At 39.6% G+C, this 22887-nt stretch overlaps 2 protein-coding genes, 2 long non-coding RNA genes and 1 pseudogene across 7 annotated transcripts; 3 read left to right on the top strand and 2 right to left on the bottom strand.

Moving 5' to 3' along the window:
* Positions 1-3293: 3293 nt before the first annotated feature.
* On the bottom strand, positions 3294-5264 carry LOC148698885 (uncharacterized). The gene is made up of 2 exons (XR_015960216.1): positions 5127-5264; positions 3294-4993 (listed from the first exon to the last, which is right to left on the bottom strand). It is a non-coding gene; the product is annotated as an uncharacterized LOC148698885 (long non-coding RNA).
* LOC148698884 (uncharacterized) lies at positions 3523-5777 on the top strand. 2 transcript variants are annotated; one of them, XR_015960215.1, is made up of 3 exons: positions 3523-4064; positions 4843-4966; positions 5216-5777. It is a non-coding gene; the product is annotated as an uncharacterized LOC148698884 (long non-coding RNA). The 2 variants fall into 2 exon arrangements; XR_015960214.1 differs by having other exon boundaries at positions 4838-4966.
* A 600-nt stretch (positions 5778-6377) lies between these two features.
* On the top strand, positions 6378-7413 carry LOC137748518 (peptidyl-prolyl cis-trans isomerase CYP28, chloroplastic pseudogene; annotated as a pseudogene).
* Positions 7414-11154: 3741 nt separating this feature from the next.
* LOC137747076 (homeobox protein knotted-1-like 3) lies at positions 11155-14340 on the top strand. Of its 2 annotated transcripts, none has more exons than XM_068487084.2 (6): positions 11155-11986; positions 12524-12644; positions 13248-13438; positions 13518-13649; positions 13745-13881; positions 13988-14340. In XM_068487084.2, exons 1-6 carry the CDS (start codon positions 11489-11491, stop codon positions 13989-13991), a joined length of 1083 nt encoding a protein of 360 aa, XP_068343185.2. In that variant the 5' UTR covers positions 11155-11488; the 3' UTR covers positions 13992-14340. The 2 variants fall into 2 exon arrangements, with proteins under 2 accessions (XP_068343185.2, XP_068343184.2); XM_068487083.2 differs by having other exon boundaries at positions 11289-11986; positions 13980-14340.
* Positions 14341-16765: 2425 nt separating this feature from the next.
* LOC137748475 (RAF-like serine/threonine-protein kinase 20) lies at positions 16766-22887 on the bottom strand. Of its 2 annotated transcripts, XM_068488633.2 has the most exons (11): positions 22520-22887; positions 20318-22200; positions 19084-20227; positions 18808-18995; positions 18611-18682; positions 18381-18533; positions 18118-18281; positions 17903-18050; positions 17554-17676; positions 17352-17439; positions 16766-17241 (listed from the first exon to the last, which is right to left on the bottom strand). In XM_068488633.2, exons 2-11 carry the CDS (start codon positions 22196-22198, stop codon positions 17042-17044), a joined length of 4161 nt encoding a protein of 1386 aa, XP_068344734.2. In that variant the 5' UTR covers positions 22199-22200; positions 22520-22887; the 3' UTR covers positions 16766-17041. The 2 variants fall into 2 exon arrangements, with proteins under 2 accessions (XP_068344734.2, XP_068344733.2); XM_068488632.2 differs by having other exon boundaries at positions 19084-22200; positions 22520-22816.

Genomic DNA, 22887 nt, shown 5'->3' with positions numbered 1-22887 from the left:
GTATTTTTCTCAATCCACTGTTTTTCGAGTTCAAATTTAACTATCTTCTTAGGAATGGTTGGGGTTGCTTAAATTTTTTTAAAAGTAACTTCTTAAAAAAGTTGGGGTCTTATTTGTGTTTGGTAAGTGAGAGCAGCTTCTTAAAAATTATGAGTCCAAAACAACATAACGCAGAAGCAGCTCTATACATGCTTCTAAAAAAACATAGGCAGGTGAACAATATTAAATTTCATATTGACAATTCTACCTTGAATTTTTTTTTTTCACTAAAAGCACTTTTTTTCCACTAAAAGCACTTTTTTTTCCACTAAAAGCACTTTTTTTTTCACAGCTGTTTAGTCTCACAGCAAAGCATAAGCAATTTAAAATAATAATAATAATAATAAAAGCACAACAACCCAAACCGATCTTTAATGTAACTTAGAATAGTAATATCAATTGTAATAAAAATAAAATAAAAGGAAGATCCAAAGAACAAAAGGGGAGTTTAGAAATCATTTTCCATTTAGAAAATGTTATCTTGTTCTTGCCGAATGAATATAAGTATTAGGAATATTCACTGTCGACATTGAAGATGGCTACCACATAAGAATATGTGTTTGGATCTGATTTTATACTATCGGTCCGAGTAATCGAGACCGTTGAATGATAAAGTGGTTGAAATAGTTTTCAATTATTATCAGAAAATAATATTGTGATTTTAATCATGATATTATCTCTTAATAATATATTAAATTATTTAAACCTAATATTTGTCTAAATCCCCATTGATTTGAACATATGTGATATTGGGATACACACGGCAATGAAGCATGCAAGGATGGGATTGTGCATGCATACAACCACAATTGGATGAATGTATGTGTGAGTTAATGCGACAAGGTGATAGGCTTGTGGATGTGACAAGCCTAGGTGCTGTTTTGGTTGAAAAGTCATGGATAATGATAAAGGACCTTGAGATTTTGTCAGATGGATTTTGATAGAGAATGGTCTCTTAAAGTGATCAGGTTGTGTTGCAGATAAAATGCAATTTAGTATGCATACACGGTTGCACCTGGACTAATATGGTGGAAAAAGAGAAGTTTCAGTTGGAATATAATGCTTTCATTTGGTGAGGTTACGTATGCGAAAATATATATTTATTTTTTCAAGGGAAATTAAGAGATAGCCTTTATCATATATTAGAGATATTTGATAGCCAAGATGATTAGACACCAGTTCTGAAGTGATGTTCGACAGAGTTTGAGTTGCAAAGGGACTCTACACGATTATCTAGTCGTGCCAAGCAAGTATTTTAGCCCTATAAATACAGATGCAATGGCAACGGAAAAATGACCTCCAATTCAACACACAACTACCCTGCGCAAACCTCTCAAACATCTTGAGATTTTTTTATTTTCTTTTTCCGCCAACACATCTTCAGTTTGGATAAACAGCATTGTGAAGGCAACCGGCGAACATCTTCAGTTTGGATAAACAACATTGTTGCTGTAGAATCAGCCGACCGAGGAGCACCTTTAGTTTGGATAAACAGCACTGCATCGAGGCCGACTGATTATCTATCCAAGTCTCGGTCGAGAAGGATTTTTGAATCCTTATTGGCAGAGGTCATCTCATTAGCCATCTCGGCGAAATGAGGTGTTACTGGTTATTACATTCGGCACATTGAAAACCAAATTTGATATTGAACTTTGCAGAACTGGCAGCCTTGTCTTCAGGCTCGAGAACCCAAAGACTGAGACGTGTTCCTACTTAGTTGCAGTCGCAAGATAAAGAAGTCAGCAACGCGCTCAACGCAACATCAAAAAATTTTACTCCTCGGCTGAGCTCAGCTGACGAGTTGGCATGCCCTGCATACAATTGAAGGACGTAGTTAGCTCATTAGTTACTTAGCCTGCGCATCACGTAGGCTTTGTAATTTTTAGGATCAACAATATGACACGAAAAGAGATAGTTTTGTGGTTGTACACCGTACACACTCCAAATGAGACAACAAGTTACAACAAAAAAAAAATCCATCATCATACATTATCTCCTCCAATTGCAGAGGAGATAATTGCTTTTTACGGTGGGTATATTCATTTGTTTAGTATAACATTTATCACGTGACCGAGGCATGTCTGGTAATAGCGAAGTCTTTGCTCGCTTGCAGGTGTTTATAAGCAACTCAACCAAGAAAAGTGTACATTTTCAATTTGTTAGTGCGAAGTACAAACTATAAGCTGCCAATACGCATGCCTTGGTTCCAAAGCTCACAGGCCTTGCCAAAACTAAAACTCAAAGTGGTGCTACGAGGAAACATATCATAGGCAAAAGCGTCAAGTATGAGATTTTACACAGAGAGGTGGAGAACACAAAGGACTACCAAAGTTTCTGTCTATATTCTGTTGAGAATGAATTACACATTAATGGAAGAAGAGACCTTACATGAACTTATACATAAGTTGAGTTACTCCCCATATCTTTTCACCTTTTCACATGACCCGAAAACACGAGGAAAATAGATCAGAATTAGAAGGAAAGTTTGAATTAAAGTAGGATTAAAAACTTTTGAGATTACTAAATGTGTAATTTTCGTGTAAAATTCCAACATCCAGGCGAAGTTTCTAATAACTTTAAGGGTGAGTCCATGTCCATCCCATTAAGGCAATAATTGCCCCATCAATTGGGCCAAAGCAGTTATTCCGTTAGTGAATAGTAATTGTACGAGTGCATTTCAAGTTTCAACTCCGTAAAGAATTTACGTTTCTACAGATATGTGATATCGAAAGTTACTGTGAGAAGTTCACTTACAGATTTAAGTTATAAGATAGATGCATTATGTTATCAATTTATTACAAAAGATAAAGTCACGATCGAATTTTCAAATTCTTATCGCACAAAGCAACAACACGACATGGAGTCTCGATCCACAGAATGAATTGCCAATACCATATCAGAACATTGTTTCTCAAAATAAATGGAACCAGGCAGTCAAGATTCGAGATTACAAGGCCGGGATATACAAAAATGACCATGAAAAGGATTGAAGCAGTAAAACGGATTGAAGCAGCTAGTGTTTGCTACCTTACTGATAGTGGTTATTAGTTATTTTCAAGTAATGACAACTCCGATAAGGTAAAGTTGAGGCAAAAACGCGAGAGCGAGAGAGGAGGGAGACAGTGACACCATATTTTACGTCCTAAAGTTACTATTCTACAAGGACGAGAGAAAGAGAGGACGGTGACGCCGTGATAAAACGGAGAATTTGTCGCGTAGAAACAATCAACTAACTCACACTCATAACAATAGGATTGGTAACAAGATTAGTTAAAAGACGTCATTATGGAGAAAACTATGTTAAAGTCGTAGAAACAGTCAACTAAGCTTAAGTAAGAAAATCGTTTTGTCTAAACTCTCCCTCTCTCTCTAGAGCATGTGTTCGAGAAGCTGATTTTTTCAAGAAAAACCAAAAGCTGCCTTGTTGAATAACTACTTTGACAAGGCCTCATGAAAAACAAAAGCTGAAAAAGAATAATGCTTTCCCAAGAACCACCACCATTGCTAAGTTTCTCTTGAGTTCAACGGGGTAACGAAAGTAACAAAACTTCTACTCTTGGTTACTCCTACACTTCCGTGAAGAAACACCCCTCCGCGTTCTATATAAACATGTAACAGAAGCACTTCAAAGACACACATATGTAGAAAAAGGAAGCACACTTTTTTAAAAATTTAATTGGCACATACATACTTACACTTGCGTTTTCACTAAAACTTAGGAGAGGAGAGGTGGGAGGGATGATCCTTGGGATAGCGGCAATGATGCTTCAATGCGTGATTGAAGTCAGTTTATCAATTCAGGACATGGAGATTGAGAACAGGCCATACCACCGCAATTGCAGCTGCGCGCTGCACAACTTGAAGGGTATTTGCTCTTGCCCTCCAAAAACGATTGTTTCATTCCCCAAGAAACAGCCTTGTTGTTCTCGGTGGCTCATCAATATGGAACAAAGAAGACCCAAAGGTGCTGTATCATGTCACGGACAAGATTTAGAGAGCTTGACACTGAGAGCAACAAGGAAAAGGTCAGCAACTGAGAAGTAACATCTTTCATTTATTTGTTTCGCTCTATGTCTAGACATCCAGGTCACCTGGAGAGCTTGAGATAAAATCGTCTGGAAAGAGGCATTTGTTTGTTTGAATCCTCCCAATTCCAAACCCCCCACCCCAAAGAAACACCTTTCTTTTCTCGTATCATGTCAGACTTTCATTTACGCCACAAATTGCACACAAAGAATACTACTTGTACAACAACCTAGCCTTATTTCACTAAGTGGAGTTAGCTGAATGAATCGTAGAATGCCACTGCACTCGGTCTTGCGCCAAGTTTTTCGTTAGCTACAAGTACTCCATATCTTTTCTTATAATCTCTTTATGAGTCTTCCATTAGCTACAAGTACTCCGTTTATACAGCTAAACTCTATAGACTCTACACCAAGTTGGTAAGTCATGATATCAAAACAAACAGATTATAAATTTAGTACAAGAAAAACAAACGCACCTGTCTTGATATCGAAAAATTCTTCTCCCGAGGAGCCATGGAAGCTAAGCTCATTCTTCGTCCTTCTACCCCAGAGTGGGAGCGATGGGATGAGTGTTTCGGTACCTAATTGAATCACCAACGCATGATAAAAAAATGAAAACATAAATTGTAGCCACGCCCCTGACTGCCGATTCATATCTTCCTCTAATCTGCGGCAGTACTGTGTCACTAATTAGTGCATGAAACATTAGTTCATCACTAGAAAATATAATCATACATTTAGTGCATCACTCAAAGAAATAATTATACATTTAGTTCAGCGCTAAGTAAGCTGTGACAGTTGAGCAACTAACGACGGGTAGGCTGGGGCGACAGACTGGAGTTGCAAAACGTCATCTGCAAGCTAAAAGCTCACCTGACAAGGGCAACCTTCTGGCTTTTTTGGTAAGTGCTTATTTCTCTGAAACTTTCCTGGTCATGTACAAGATATTTAGTTTGGATTCATACCAGTGTGATACAATTGGCAAAGGCAAAGAAACTTAAGCACATACACAAGCAAGATATGAATTATAAAGAAGACATGAATATCTGACATATCACAAACCTTTTAAGTTAAACAGAAGAAGCTGAACTAAATATATGAAGTGGATTCTTCGTAGTTTCGAGTTGAAGGTAGTAACTTATGTCTTACAGGTTTCGTCATTGGAAGAATTCTTTTCGTTTCATTGGGTCAAAGTGCGAGAGTTCAATTGGTAAGGGAAGAGAACCGTCCCAATGGTGGAAGCAGAACTTCTCCTACTTTGTCATGCCAGCAGACCTAACAAGCCTTGACTCAAAACCCTAGCAAGCCTTTGCTTTGACTACATAAAAAGGAGTTCGGAGAGAAAGCTTCAATCAATAGGATATTTCTAATTCTCTATTCCCGAATGTAAGAACGTGAAATTTTATGGGTTAAAAAATTGAAGTAAGGAGTTGTTGAAAATCTAAAAACGGAAAGGAATTTTGACTCTGTTGGATTAAGAAAATAATTTACTCCATCCTTCAAATACTAGAATGAATATCTGACGAAGTAAAACCATCTTTATCAAGATGATAATTTAAACGGACGATTCATGAATGCAGCTTGGACCAGTCAATAACTCGAAGGCGCCTTTGAGGGGTTTGTAAATTTTCACCGAACCTCTACGAGGCGTTTGGAAATCTCCAGCGTAATATCTTTAGTTTTCTCACCTATAAACAGTTAAACACCTAATATTGCATATAGCCTTTAAATCTATATGTTAATTTGCTCTTCAAATTTAACTTTCTTGACCCTTTTTTTTTTTTTTTCAAAAAATAAGTCCTTAAATCTACTTTTGCAAGTCACGTACTTCCTAAAGAAAAAAAAGTCACGTAATTTAAACTCATACCGTCATGTAAGGGCTCAACATCTTTCCATGTAAGCGTTCAGCATCTTTCCATCACTAGTAAATGGCTACTTACATCTTATGAGATGAAATTGACGGGTTATTAAAATTTATCAAGAAATGGTTTCGAAATAATATATAAAAGGTTAATTTTCACTCGGTTAACCGCGAATTACAATGAAATCCCTATTAATTAATGAAATTCTCTTTGTCAACCAAAAGAGGGGGAAAAGACTACTTAGTCTTCTATATCACAAAAAAAATGATGGGCAATAATGTAATTTCACAGGTTCAAATTTTACTTTTTTTTATTGAGGTTTCACCTACATGTGATGTTAAAATACTTCCAATATTTAAAAAATAAAAATAAAAAAAAAAACCAAAAACTTAAACCTCTCACTCCCCCCAAGTTCTCTCTTTCCTTCTCTCCTTCTCATTTTCTTAAAAATGTATTTATGCATACAAAGTGGGTAGGTAAATGCTAATAAATATTAATAAAAATTCCAGATTAATTATCCAAAAGTAGGGCCCACTATCCCCTCCGTGGCTTCTCTCGGTTTCCTCCCAAAGCCCCAAATTAGAACGAGAAGAAAAAAACATGCCCAATCCAACCTAATGGGCTGCTCTGTAACTCCTCCGCCAGGTCCACCACCTCTTCTCTCCCGCCACCATCGCCAAAACCCGAACCCCATTGCTCACCTAACACGACGCTCCAATTTCCTCTCCACCCCTCTCTCCCTAGCCCTGAAGCCCCCGCCCTCCTACGCCTCTCCCCCCTTTCCCCCGCCGCCTGACACCACCATCACCGACCGCATCTTCATGGACTTCAGCCTTTATGCCACCTACTTCCGCCCCTTATCCTCGCCCGACCCGAAACCCAACCTTTGCCCGGACTCCATCCCCCTCGGCCGCCTTGTCCTCGGCCTCTACGGCCACCTCGTCCCCTTCATCGTCGCCAATTTCAAGTCCATGTGCACTTCCTACGCCTACAAGGGCACTATCATCCACAAGTTTTTCCCCAGCCAATTCTTCCTCGCCGGCTACCAGGGCGACAAGCCTGGCAAAATCCGACGCCCATCCAGCCTTGCACGAACTGTTGATTCAAAATCCTTCGCTCTCACCCACTAGCGCCCGGCCTCCTCTCCATCAGCCTCTTCGAGAACGACGATGAGGACGACATCAACTCAACCCGGAATACCAAATGTCGAATTCTTCATCACCACCGGTCCACTGGACCCAATGTTGTGTATTTTAACATTTCATTGTGAAGATGCGTGATTGGCTTAAGATACCATCCCATCCTACCTAGTCAGGCAACATAGCATAACGAACATTACTGATAAGAACTAAGAAGCATTGGTATATGCTATAGTTTGAAGATATCTTAGATGCTATTGTTTAAACCAACTTCATACTGGTTAGTTGTACAGTTGTGATATCCACATATCCTTTTTATCTTCCACACATTCCCCTCAATTTTCCATTGTCGAATTGAGTGAAATGAAAAAGATTAAATGACATAAATTAATAAGGGGTGTGTAAGAATTAACTGGATAGCGCAACGCCAATTGTATGTACAAAATGTATGTATGTATGTATGCATGAAATGCACCTACATACAAAAACATTACTTCCCAATTGGGAGTGGTGTTTGCACTTCCGTTTTCTCTTTTTGCAAATGCTAGAAATATTGAACTTGGAATTGGATCTGTTTTTGGGCCTCAACCCGGTCCATTGCAGCAAATAGAAGGGGAGGCTTCATCAAAGTTGTGCTTGGCCCTTCCAAGGATAAGGAATCAGTTCGTCAATTGGCAAAATAATTTAGAAAAAAAATAAAAAATAAAAAGTGAAAAAAGAAACAAATGATGTTTATGAAGGTAGATGAATTGGTCGGACAAGATCCAAAGACAAACAAACGTACGGTCTGGATTGGGTGGACCCATCTCAAACTTCTACGAATTCTTCTGTCTCAATGGAAAGGACACCTTGGGCACCGCAGTCGCAAGGCCCATTGGAAAACGACGAAGATGTAGCCCTTCTCTCTTTCGGCCCAATAGGGCGCAAGCAAATAGAGAGGGTGGGGACCACGAACAGCTGGGCGTGAAGGGGTCCTGCAGTGCCTTCATCCGCTAGCGCCAAATTCAATCCTACGGCCGATCAGCTATCACTTATGTTTCTCCTCCTGCAGGCGGTCCCCACCACCCCCTTCTGCTGCTGCTTTTTTTTTGTACAGCTGTACGAACAGGATTCGAATACGATGGAGCGTGTATTCCCAGGTGGTCCATGAAACCTAGGGACGACACGTGTGCTCGTACGGGTTTGAGGTCACTGTGCGCAAGGGTAAGGACCAACTGACTACCCTCTGACAAGGACGTCCGAAAAGCGAACGTCATTGATTGGGGAGTTTGGTATACTGTCCCTCCCGTGTAATCAGTGTCGTTACATGGACCGATCAAATCTAACGACCTCCCCCACATCTGTCAACCATAGCCCCATTTGCACGCTCCTTGAATTTTGATTTATTATGTTATCCTCTCCTTGAACCTAGTTTCGGATCGATGAGAAAAATTTGAGCATGACAACTTAAACCAGTTTAACGGTTAAGCACTATCGCAAAAGAACAAAGTTCTACAGCATCTCGATACTATCTGGCTCCATATAAGGTGCGACCTTTAAACCACCCATCTCATTTCTTTTAGTTTGATTTGATAAGTTGGCTAATCATACTTTCGTACTTAATATTTCATCCTAAAACTCTAATGGTTATGGTAAATAACTTATCAAATAAATGACTTCAAGAACCGATAGATAAATTGAGAGTGCATAACCGTTGTATGTATTTTACGACTAATGATGAATCTTGCTAATTATTGCATAAAAAAGTGTCTTCATAATCTTAAATTTATGATCACATGTTCCATCTTTACTAAATAATTAGACATTAGTTACCCTACACAATAGTTACGTCATTGTGATATTTTCTGAATGTGTTCAATGTGCTTATCACCTTTTTCACAATAAATTAGAATCGTATTAGTGCCTAATCATTATCCATTTAGTAATTATGCCTACATTCATACGGTTCAAAAAATCCTTACCAAGATCAACCTAATTGGGCTGAAATCCACTCACCACCTATGTGGGTAGATTAGATCATATAAATCTAAGTTTAATTCGGTCCGAAATTATTAACATCTTGAAAAACATATACTTGCATCAAGTCAAACACATAATCTCAAGTATAGACACAATTGCCCCACCACAATCTTATCGTTTGAGTTCACACGAATTACTCTAATATATGTGCTAAACCATGAACTCATCATGTGAATTTATTAAATAGATTGGTAGATATTGGAAATATTTTTCAATATGTTCGGAGCACGAGATGAAACATCACATATCATTATATAAATAGTTGGACGCTTGAAAAAGAAAAAGAAAAAAAACACTTTTTTCTAATTATGTAATGACCTGTAATGTTCCGGCTCGTATTCCGAATATAGTCAGAAAACTATCCAAGATATTGCCATAAGATTTGTTGTGATTGAATATTTCATTGAGTGACATCTTGGTATTTTGTCTTGACCTTAAAAACTTCCATTGGTCAAGCGTATCTCAAGGATTAAAGCACAAGAAAAGAAACGTTGCTCCTTCCTTTCCATACTTTCCTTTTACTTTCTTGTCGACCAACCTTTTCATTTTTATGTCTTTTTAAAACATATATTGTTGAAAATATTAAACATCTCGAATCAGAAAATTAACAAATTAAATATGATGAGCGTGGTTTATTTCTCGTTACATCAAGTTTTTAATGATAAAAAATTCACACCTGAAGATGATAAAATACGAGTTGAGGAACAATATCAGTGTAGTTAGTAAGTAATTGCTAACACTTCTTTTTAAAATATAGACATGTATAATTTCAATGTCTATATTCCCTCCACCATATCAACAGCTGGAACTTCTACCAAAGTCATTTAAGAAACTTCTTACACACCTGAAAATTGTAAGATGCGAGTTGAGGAATAGTATCTATGTAGTTAATAATGAATCGCTGCCAAGTCTTTTTAAAATATAGACACGTATAATTTCAATGTCTATAGTCCTCCCACCATGCCAACAGCTCCACCTTCTGTCGAAATCATATTAGAAACTTCCTGCAACAATACAAAATCTATGTGTTTGTGCGTATCTATATATGGCTCCAAGAGATTGGTAATTGTTTAAATATCTTATTTAGATACTATTTTGTTAGGGCAAGGCAAATAGTTTAGTGGAAGAGACAAGAGGGAAAGCCCCAAAGGTTGAAGTAGGAAGCAATTATACCCCACAATGCTACCAAACGGTCCAAACACTCCAAACTAAAATAAATGAATCAACACATCCTATGTCCATTTCACCACTCTATGTTTTGTTTTTGTTTTTTAGCAAACGTTACTGTCGACACTAAGAGAGTGAAAAAACAAGCTAAGTCTCATAATAGGTTAGCAATAATATGATTCAAATTTACTTTTGGCATAATCAAACCTAAAACTTCTCATTTATAAGTAAAAAAAAAAAAACCACTAGAATGAATTGAAATATTTTATTATTTAACCGAGGTTATAACCTTTGTACATTGACCCAAGTTGGGGCTGAAAGATTTGATGATGACCGCGAACATTCATTTATTGAGATTTTATTGTAATGCTTCTATACCTTTCTCACACTGTTACTCAACCATTCTATGTTCCTCACTTCTCCCAGTAATAAAAACTAAATAAATTCAGACAAACGTTATGCGAGACAACTTGATCAACTGGACAGTCATGCTCTCACAATGAAACATACTCTAAAATAGTTGGCTACAATTCGACCCGACGCATATGTAACTTGCAATGAAAGCATTCACGTGTAATATATAGGTGACCCGACCAACTAATCAAATGGACCTTTGAACACTTTCTCATAAGATTAGTTTTTTTTTTTTTTTTTTTTTTTTTTTTTTTTGGGGACCAATTCTCATAAGATTAGTTAATTGATACATGTACAGATGTACTATAATTCAAGTAGAACAATAACATCAAGTAACTTGTGCGCGAGGATCACAAAAACTTTTGAGTACGAGTCACACGATAATATATATACTAATAAAAGTGTTAGGTACTTGGTTTTAGAATGTGCCTAGTATGCGCCCGTGCATCCTTTATCCACATATATAGCTACAGGCTACAGCTACTTGCTGCAAATCTACTAGTCTAGAGTACTTATTACAATCATCAACAATAAATCTTTGTCTACTTCGACACGTGTCTATCAATCTGGCCGTCCAATTGTCTTCCTCGGTCCTCACGCAACCAAAAGTCGTCTTCTCCGTCACTCTCTGCAGACTGTAGGACGACTCCTTCCTTAATTGCTTAATAACACATTCAAGTTTCAAACTTTCAACAAACCCCACCTTCTTTCTTGACTCAAAAGCCACTTTTGGTTTTTCCAAACTGCGCTTTTCCTATATGCACTGAAAAAGCCTTAAGCTTTAAGCTCTTCTCTCTGATTTCTCACAATTCAACTCGAAAAAATGGCGTTTCATCACCACCAGCAGCAGACCCCTCACGAAATGGCGTTCCACTCCTTCGCGGAGGACCAGCCGCCGCTCTCCGGAGCTCTGACGTGGCTCAACAACGCAGCTTTCCGCCAGCAGAACACCAGCTTCAGCGGCCTTCACGACGCGGGGAGAAACGACGACGTGGTCATATCGCCGTCCGGGAAGAGCAGCAGCTGCAGCGATCGGAACCGGAGGGATATAAGCGGGTACGACGGCGGAGAAGAGGAGGAGGGGGAAGACGAGCTGGAGTGCGAGAGCGCGAGGTTCAAGGCCGACATCGTGGGACATCCGCTGTATGAGCAGCTTGTGTCGGCGCACGTGTCGTGCTTGAGGATCGCGACGCCGGTCGATCAGCTGCCGAGGATAGACGAGAAGCTCGTGCAGTCGCAGCGCGTGGTCGACAACTACTCGGCGCTCCGAGCCAATGGGGATGTTGGAGTCATGGATGAGAAAGAACTTGATTTGTTCATGGTTAGCACTAATTAAATCTTAATTAATTTTTAATTCCATATTATTGAAAGTTTAAAACATTTTTAATTTCTGGATATTTTTAGAGTGTCGTGTAATTAGTTGAGGTGGCAGTGAAGAATCATGTTGCTTAATTCTCTAATTATTCCACTTTACAAGTGCTTTGGAGAATCTTAACCCTTTAATTAGTAGTTTGATTAGTGGCATGTCTTGGAATTAGAATTTGTTCTGCAAATCGATCTCTCCAATTTCTTTATAATTTCTACTATAATATTAAGTCTAAACGTTTAGGTATGTATCCAGACAATCGAATCCTGGTGCGTAGTTCTGCTCGCCTAATCCGCTCACGCCTAGTTCTTACTTTGTTGTTCTCTTTCTTCTCTAAATAAATTTATGTACTTTATACAAGTCACATTGTAATCATGTAACAAAATACTTTGGTTACGATGTTGGTTGAGGGTCTAACATATCGAGATGTTCATAAATTTGTTAAACTTTCGGTTTTCGTCATCTGATCTTTTGCTCGTTGTGATTTTGTAGACGAATTATGTTCTTTTGCTTTGTTCCTTCAAAGAACAACTGCAGCAGCATGTCCGAGTTCACGCCATGGAAGCAGTGATGGCGTGTTGGGAGCTTGATCAGTCTCTGCAAAGCTTAACAGGTAATTTTTGTTTCTTTAGTTTCGATCGCCCCATAAATCTCGATCCTTTCCTCCCCATTTCGTTTCCTTTGTACGAAAAGTAGGAGACAGGGAAAAAGGACAAGAACATGAATGTTACTTCCCATGTGCTAAACTGTTTTTGGTGTGTCCTAAATGTGCGCTTCGTTTGTATAAAGCTTCCTAATAGTTGTTCTTTTACTGCCCTCCCTCGAAAAAACTATGTTTAACTCTATGTGTTTAGTTATCTGCGAAAAGAGGGATTTTGCAATAGCGAAACCATCGACATTGTTTCCATTGTTATCGTGAATCCTGAGGTTTTGAGTTTGAGGTTGATGTCAGTCTGGCGCTGTTAAAGACTCCATCGGTATGAAGAGGAAAGACGCGGGCGGCAATTGCAGTGACTCGAAGTTTCTATTTTCGTTGAGTCTTTTAGCTTTGATTAGTGTCATCACTTTGGATTGCCTGCCTCTGAAAATTCAGATATAGGATAAAACATCATCTGTAGTGTTGTGAGTTGTTCTTGCTTGTTTTTTGGTTGCTGATCGTGATCCACATTTGTTTATGGGATGGTTTACATTATAACATTTTAAGCTGCATTCACAGGTGTATCCACGGGTGAAGGAACGGGTGCTACCATGTCCGATGATGATGACCAGGTAGATAGCGACATCAACTCCTATGATGGAAGTCTGGACGGGCCAGACACCATGGGATTTGGCCCTCTTGTTCCGACTGAAAGTGAGAGGTCCTTGATGGAGCGCGTAAGGCAGGAACTGAAGCATGAACTGAAACAGGTATGAACTATAGACTTACAGCGTATATATACATTTTCGGTGTGGACAATTAGTGTAGCTGATAACCTCTGCTTATTAGGGTTACAAGGAAAAGATCGTCGACATTAGAGAGGAAATTCTGCGCAAGAGAAGAGCGGGGAAACTGCCAGGCGACACAACTTCTGTCTTAAAATCTTGGTGGCAATCGCATTCCAAGTGGCCTTACCCGACAGTGAGTTCAAACTTTGTTATAATCCCCTTGAAGCTTTCAGTTTAGCAGATTCTTCTGTAATAGCTACTAATTAAGACGCTCTTTCGCTTCTATAGGAGGAAGACAAGGCCAGATTGGTGCAGGAAACAGGCTTGCAGTTGAAACAGATCAATAACTGGTTTATTAATCAAAGAAAAAGGAATTGGCACAGCAACATTTCATCGACTTCCGTTCTGAAGAGCAAACGCAAGAGGTAGGATTACGATTAACATAATATGGTTGTTTTTCGAGTTAATTTGTTTTGTAAACTTCATATAAACTTGTTTCAACTTGTAATTTGGAAAAAAAAAGTAATGCAGGTGACATGAACAACCAGCGATTGAAGTAAATGTCATGCTTTTAGTCGAAAATCTAGCAACAGAGAGCAAGGAATTTAATATTTCTCGTACAGTAAAAGCTTCAAGCCTTCAAATGGTATGCTGCCCATCTTTGGATCGATCGCTTCGAGTCCGAGGCACCCCGACACTATCCATGTCTTATAGTACCATAATATCATCAAACTCTAAGCATGTAACACGAAAAACTCGAACCAGGTAGCCTTAATGGACCACGTATCGGTGGATCTAGATAGATTTTTTGTATACTGATCGCATATTAAATAAAACGCTTGCTTTCTATACATATTTTTATGAATGAGAATGTCTATGAAGAATGTGAATCTGTAATTTTAAGGCAAAAAATACAACTGAAAAAAGAATACAGATTGTTCTGTTTCTTACAGCGCAAGAAAACCTATCGAAAAAGGAAACAAGACAGCAGACACGACACTGAATCTAACCTCTGCATTCTACGAAAGGTGGTTCATCAGTTCTGCGTGTTGGAAATTTTGAGTAAAAATTTCATTGTTCCACATTGGTTATTTTCAAAAGGTTTTCTCACTTTATAAGGATTTGTTTTTTACGGATAGTGATTGGAGTGATAGACCATGGAGAATGAAATTGGACTCACTCTTGAGGTTGAGTTTTGGAGTGTACTAATTAATTAGTAATTAATATATAATTAATTATCAAAAGATGGGCCTTGGGCCTTCTTGGGCTTTGAAAATTAATTTTGAATTTAATTATTTAATTATTTTTTACCAACGCAGAGAGCAAACATTCTTTTGAGGAGATGTCTTCCAAAAGATGCAATCCTTTTTCATACTTGTTGCGAAGATGCATAATCTTATTATATATACATTCATCTACATGACATTTAGAACATAGAAAAACATAATTCTTCTTCTACAATCCAAAGCATTCTTACTGAGAGATCCACAATGAAATTCGTCAGAAGTTAAGTTTTCCGGTGCTGAAATTTTAACTTGATCATTGAATCCTGATGAAGCAGACGTCTGTAGAACTACAAACACTAAGTAGGGGCGAAATATCTGTTTCAAAGATATTGCGGTACGCAAGCCTCAATCTTTAGTTTTTCTGTTTAATATTATTTCGTGTTCATATTTTGTTAAGTTAGTCGTTCGCATTCATCATTTATTAGCATATATAAAATTATCATTGATGGTTGATATTTATCCCACACTGCGAACCTCTCTGCCTATGGAACCATCTTCATTGGTAAAAGGGTCAGCGAACCTTGCTGCGAAGCCAAGAGCAGCATCGGCTCCCCTGCCAACACCTTCGTCGAAATTGAGAGCACAACCTATTCTTAGCCTCGTTCAGCTTCTTCTTCCACCATGTTCTCCTTGAGCCTTCCTCCGCCTTCTTGCTGCACCAAGTGTTGGCGTTCGTGACCATTGTTGTTGCGTGATCGGGAAGTCCTAATACAACCACGAAAACCGCAAGAAGACGTAGAAGAAGTAGAAACATCCATATCTGTTTTGTGTTCGCGAAGTGAACCGTGGTTTGACATGAGCACGGTTGGTCGAGAGAGAGAGAGAGAGAGAGAGAGAGAGAGAGAGAGAATCTGTGTTGCACTTGGAGTGGAAGGGTGTTAATTTGTAGGGGAGGGGAAGGGATGGGAAGGGAAAGGGATAGAAAGAGAGAAAAAGGAAATAGGAGATATGTATATACACACACATATGGAAAGAAAGAGTTGTCAATATTTAGGATTTATAGATTTTCAGAGGAAAGATTTGGTGGAAACAAAACAAGGAATTCCTAATGCAAATCTTAGAGGGATTTCAAAATGCTGGAAACACATAACAGAACACTACTTCTCATTATACAATTGGAATGATACTTGAAAAAACTTTGTCCAATTATATAATAAAATGTGGTATATTCGCTTTGTGTTCCAAGCACATTGATAAATCTCTCCAAACCTTCAACATTTCCCGCCATAGTTGATACGCGCCCTAATGCGGTGCCGTAAACATTCCCCGCCACAACCCACACGCCCTAAGAAAGGACGACTTGCTATTGATCAAAACAAAAGAAACGAAGACAGAACCTGAACATGTGGAGTGCCCTCGTGGTATTTTGGATCAATAATGTAATATTATGGTATTTTAATTTGTTGTAATGACATCATTAGTTTGGAATGTCACGATGGCGTAAACAAATATAGGGAAGTATCCGTATCCTTCATAAGAAGTAATCAATATTGACAAATATCTTAAATCAATCATAAAACGTTACGTGAAAAGAAAACTGCACATAATATATGATTAGAGGAGTTCTTCTGTTTGGACCATGTGGTTGACCGGCCAAATACTCATCGGATGGGACGAGAAGGGGATGAGTGGGCCCAAAATACAAAAGGAGTGAACCTATATTCTCATGTAATTGACTTAAAATATTGTTACAGTGACATTTCCGTTATAGGTAAGTTTTTCTCAAAATTTTATAACCGAAACCGAAACGCATCTATTAAGCTTTGGCATGGTAGATGTTACTGAGAATCTAGGTGATCTTGATGTCCAATTCTGAAGTTCAATTTAGACTCTTCATTAGACAATTATACATGGATCTCATTTTTCAGTGCAACTGCAAATAGCCAAATAACTCCACAACACTCATGTTCGTGGATAGATTTTCCTTAAGACTTTAACAAGGTTTAATCTTTGTTTCGATTACGACTCAGGGCAATCGAACATGTTTCGTTTAACCCTAATATTTTGCCAGTGTACAGAGTGATGAAACAACAACAAAGCCTTATCCTGACAAAGATTAAGCTTCGATACAATCCAATGATAGTGCTTGTATTGAAGTTGATTCAAAGGTAATACCTATACGAGTTGAGACTTATATAACACCTAAATGTTTCTATAAAACAATAAAACAACTTTCCCATCACTATAAAGCAAGGCAAATATTAAGTTTATTTTCCAAGGGCTAGAAACACACGGGTACCGGCGCCGGCGAGACATCGACGATGAAGCAACTTGACTAAGACCGTTTTCGAACCTGAGGCTATGTTGCCGAGGGTTGCTGCGGTTGGGTCTGTCCTTTAGGAGGAACCTTTGCTGCCATAGAGCGTAATCCGTTCGCAATTTCAGTGAAACTCAGCCTCTCGGATGGCTCCGATGACCAGCATCTCTCCATCAGTGATTTCCATTCGGGATCGCAAGAGTCCGGTATTGGTGGCCGCAATGTGTTGCTCACAATACCACCTGCATTAACATATGAACAGCAGGATATCAGCTTCTCCGAATCTGAGTAAAACCTCAAGGAGCCGAGCATTGTTAACAAGTGCGAAGTTGTATTGAGCAGTAGAAGATACCTATGATAGCACCATAGTGCAAATCCGCATATGGTTCGTCTCCAGTGAGCAGCTCCCACAACACGATACCGAAAGAAAACACATCGACCTATTGCATGCAACAAAAGAGGAGGGTAAATAGCTAAGCAATAAAAACAGGTCTAAGAAGTGAGTGGCAATCATTTGAGACGATTTAGAATAAATTAAATAAGAAAACACAAACCTTCTCAGAAACAAGGCTACTGCTACCATTCAACAGTTCCGGTGCCATCCATGGAAGTGTTCCCCGCACACCACCGGAGATCAGCGTATGACATTTCACCTTAGATAGGCCCAAATCACCGACCTGGCATCAGAAAGAAACCGGTGAACACAATATTCTAAACACGTAAACGAATTACAGTATGTTACACAAGAAGCATCTTATAAAGCATGTCAATGAAAAATGTGCGTTTTTGAGAAAGATGCTGCATTTTAAACAAGCATGTGGCTTATTATAAGAAACGAAAGATCACATCTACCACAAAATGAACCAGAATATGAGAATGCAAGGAGCAAAATAAAGGCACTACCTTGCATATTGGGCGGTGTGGATCTCGAAGATTGACAAGTAAGTTGTCACTTTTCAAATCAAAGTGTACTATCTTCTTTTCATGCAGGTACTCCATTCCGAACGCCACATCCATTGCAATCAAGAGGCGCTTGCGCTTGTCCAGAATCCTGAAAAAATTAAATCTGTGTCAGATTTTTATCCCAATTGAAAATTACAAACAAGCAAATACATTACTTCTCATTTTTCTGCAAGGCATTTCTCAGAGAGCCGTTAACCATATATTCTGTCACTGTTGCCACAGAACCTCCTGGTCCGTCAAGCACAACGCCATAGAAAGCTACCACATTGGGGTGGTGCAAGTCAGCAAGCTTGATGGCCTCATTCCAGAAATCATCTCTCTGTTTGAATACATAAACCACAACATACGGATTAAGTAAAAGAGGTATGAATGAATGAAAGCTAAAAGTTTTAGAAACTAGTGCGACAAAAAGACAAACCATGCGGTCTTGTTCTGAAGGCTTCCCGAAAAAACACCTATCATTGATTCTTTTGATTGCAACGTCAGTGCCCCTCCATTTTCCATGATAAACGGTACCAAAAGTTCCAGAACCTAATTCTCTCATCTCTTCAAGGTCACTGTTCTTTATAATCTGCCAACAGAATAAGAAATCGGTCAATGTTAATATCACAGCATCACAATACATATTAATGGAAACCAATTTTTCACCTGCAACCGGCCTAGGCCATCTGCTACTGGAAAACCAAGATTTGGCTTATCTGCAAAGTTGGATTTGACATCCTAAAATAGAAAGCGGAAGTTAGAAGAACAACAGGAGAGCCTGGAATATTTTTTTCTGAGAGGGCGAGAACACATACAAATAATAAAAAAATTTCACACACGTACATATATGAATTCTTAAATACCTCACTTTCTGATCTGATTTGCATCCATGCAGCATTGTTTTGAACCTCTTCATCTCGATTGGATTCATAAGCAGACTCATTTTTATCATGCAAGTAAGAATCTGATGGCGTAGATGACTGAAAAACACGAGCAGCTACTCCCTCGGCAACAGCTTGAAGTTCTTGCTTTATTTGTTCTTCTGCTGATCCTACGACAAAGAAGCAAAATATTAAGAAAAGTTCATATGAAATAATTAACTTATCTAGAAAGTAAAGGCAAATCATCACGTAACTAACCTTTGGACGACGGAGCATGCTCTGAACTAAGATCCCTGTTCAAATTGCCTGGTGGCTGTTGACCTCCATCGTCCATTCGCATTTCTGTATATGGTTCTTTTCTCAATTGTATTTTGGTTGGCTTAGGAGGCAATTGAGTATCCTGGCACAAACTCCAAGGATCTTGATTGCTGAACAGTGAGTTTGAGGAGTCCTGGGCACCGAAACCATTCGAGGTATTAATTTCCCTCTCGTTAGGTACCATCTTGGGCTGCAATCTCATATTCTCATCATTCCATTCAGGAAAAGGTTGAATTCCATCAGTGAGATGGGTAGAAACAACAGGGGTTCCATAATTAGATTGGTAAGAATCACAAGGATATATTCCAACTCTTGATTGCAGATAAGATTCAGGATTTCCCCATATAGATTGTTGTCCTAAATCATAGAATTCTGCTGGCTGTGAACTATACCCATGTGAGACTTCGGCAGGGGGAGAAGCTAGTACTTCGGTTGAGTTAAAGTGATTCCTGCCAAATTTGTCAACGATGTTATCTACAGCCACCTCTCTACCCCCAACTTGTGGTGTTTTGTGATCAACGTCGTCTTCCATTCTAGGTATATCCCAAGGTGATTTACCATGCTCCTTATTAACATAAAGCTCAGTGGGATTTATCCTGAGTGTTTCCATCCTCCCGTCGATTTGTCTCAGATTATCATATGCAGTTGGAGATTCACGAACCAGGCATTCTGAAGTTTCAACAGGTGCGCCTCCAACAAGAGGTACATCTTGATTAAAAGGATCGTTACGTAAATTTTCCTGTTTAACCTGGTAATGAAATGGCATTGGATGTTGTTGAACAACATCGTCTTGACAACGCTGAGGAATACCGACCATGAATGCACCATTTGGTGATTGCACATCACCTCCTCTCTGGATAACGCCCTGTGGAGATGAAATCTGAGAGAGGCCAGTCACATCTGAATGAGATGTTATGAGACGAGGATCTACTGGAATTTGAACCCTAGGTCGAGCCTCAACTCCTTGGCCAAAATTACCTTCTCCCCTGTTCATCGGCTGAGCTCGCAAATTCTCCTCCAGCCGAGGACTATAATAAGTTGGACATGAATCAGATACCGGGCTTCCGCCAATGTCTCTCTGAACCTGTACCACAGTATCAGAATGTGCATGAGGCAATGCTATCTGACACATATAACAGTCCTGGAACTTTGTGGACTTCTCGGGATACACTACCTGTTGGTGAGATACCAATGCATCATGGTAAATCACATGCTCCGGTGGTTGAACTTGATGCCATCCATAAGCACCTCCTGCTGTTGTTGAGGGTACTTGAACCTGATAGGAATTATAGCTTTGTTCAGCAGGAAGCTGGACGACATTGGGAACATAGGTACTCTCGCCTGCATACTTATCCGACCGAGTCTGTTGTGGATGGATCAATGGCTGAAGCACACTTGGTCTTATATTAACATGAGAAGACGAGGGAGTCATTGTCATGTGTGCTGCAGGAATGAAGTGATGCGGGGTGATGCCAGCAATACTATCACCGTATTGCTGTTTGGTGAATACAGGACCAGCAGTCCCCAATAGGTGAGGACTTGGGAAACCCATCTGAGGAGGAAGCTGGATACGGTCTGCCCGTGTCATAACCTCTTGGCGAGGACCAACATAAGTTTGCAGATAAGGAGCAGTAGATGAAATGCCAATTCCAGGTTGCTGCTGTGATACTGTAACAGGCACAGATCTTTCTAACTCACCTTCCGGATGAGAAGATGGTGTTTGGGGAGGCCCAGACTTAACCACAGGAATGACCAATGGAAGTGTAGAAACTTCAGAATAAATTGCAGGCTTAGGATCCACAAATACCAGCCTTGTACTAGCATCATGAGAAGTAGCTGAATCCCCTTTCGGTGATAACTTGCCCGGTGATGGAAGTCCAGTATTGTCCCCCTGACCAGGAACTGAGTTATCAACAACATCAGTTCCACTAAAATCAGAATTTTGAGTTGAAGTTGCACTTGCATTGCTCTCCTTCCTCACAATACCAACACTCACCCCATCCGTAATCCCATTGACAGCATCGACATATCTCTGCTCACTGTTATGTAAATCCCCAATTTGTACGACACCAGATGGATCAACTTCAGAAGCAGAAAACAAAAATACCCTCAACTTTGCTGAACCATCTGGAGATCTCTCGACCAACTTCCCATATTCATCCTTCATATTGTCAAGATCATCAGCACATGAAACCGACACCAGTGCATCGAGATCCTCATCGGGGAGCTGGTATTTAATGACCACAGGTTGCCCAAATGTATCCACAATCTTCTGCACTAGCTCATTGAAGCTCACATCTCTCCGAACACTAATAATCCTTGTCTGCCCTCCAACATACCTCAACATTCCATCACTTGGTCTGGGCAAAATCTTTCCGCCAAAGCTGCACAGAAGCTTTATTTTCTTCCCAGACACAGAATCTTCTCCACCGTCATCACTTGCTTGTTCAGTCCCGTTGCCACGATTGCCCAAATTGGCATTACAACCATACCCCGATGTCGAATCATTCCCAGTCTGATCAGCAACATTGCCACTGACCTTATTGCCTAAATTGGGATTATAACCAATCCTAGCTGCCATATCATTAACTCCATGATCTAAACCACTGCCAGCACTCCTATTAAACATATTTGAACTACAGTCAGAAGGCCCAGAAGCAGTTGTTGTAGTAGCACAGCTTACAAGATCAACATCATTTCCGCCGACCCGACTGCCCAAATTAGGACTGTAACCAATTCCAACACCAACGGCAGGGTTCACACCTGGATGCTCCACCGGCACAGCAATGCGGGGGCCAGCGCACCACGGGGGCACCCCCGACACGGCATTTCCATACCCTAGGCCAACATGCCCAGCCTCCGAGGCAACCGGTGCTTGGTAAAAAACAGGTATTGAACGAGGGCTATTAACTTCACGAACCAGGTGGCTAGGGAAAAATCCATCAGGGTTTCGAGCAGCTGTAGTAGCCTGCGCAATGCGGGGTTCTTCGGCCACAGTTCGAGCTACATTTAACTGTCTCAGTTCCTTGGGAAACGAATTTTGATCAAACGCCATATCTACAATTAATAAATAAATAAAATTCAAAATTCAATCAAGGGTCTGCAAAATCAACCGTAAATAAGAAAACCCACGATCAAAATTCGATAAAGCTAAAATATTTTCATCTGGATTGCAATAAAGCTAAGGTCTTTTCATCTGGGATTTTCATTTTATTAATTCTAATTCATGTACTGAAGCTTTTCTAATCATCTGCTATAAACCCTAGCCAGATTGCACCAAACTATAACAAAATTTTACAGCCTTATATCCAAAACAGGGGGCAATAAACACAGATAATTGAAAGAAAAAAAACACACACACACAGAGATTAAGTACCAGATTGAAGCGTTGGCGTTTCGAGGAGAGAGAGAGTGTGGAAGAGATAAGGTGGGGAAGAAGAAAAAACAGAGAGAGAGAGAGAGAGTCCTAGTCGGTGGAGTGCAGTTTCCAAACTCCGAAGGAATCAAAGCTCACAGTGACAAGCGTCCCCTCAAGAGCTCCTTGGCACTTTCTCGCTCCAAAAATCTGGTCTTTTTATTGTTCCATCCATCGTTGAATATTTTCTCGGGAAAATGATGTGTTTGTGAATAAAATGGCAGAGTGGCGTAAGAGAAAATTTTTGGTTTTTGGTTTGAAGTCTTTGGAGAAGGGAGAAGAGAGAAGGTGACGGGGGAAGCCACGTGGAATGTTTCATGCAAGATTAT

The sequence above is a fragment of the Pyrus communis genome, chromosome 2, assembly GCF_041283825.1.
Source record: "Pyrus communis isolate YQ-2024b chromosome 2, ASM4128382v1, whole genome shotgun sequence".
Taxonomy (NCBI): Eukaryota; Viridiplantae; Streptophyta; class Magnoliopsida; order Rosales; family Rosaceae; genus Pyrus; species Pyrus communis.
This window is presented reverse-complemented; position numbering and strand designations above follow the sequence as displayed.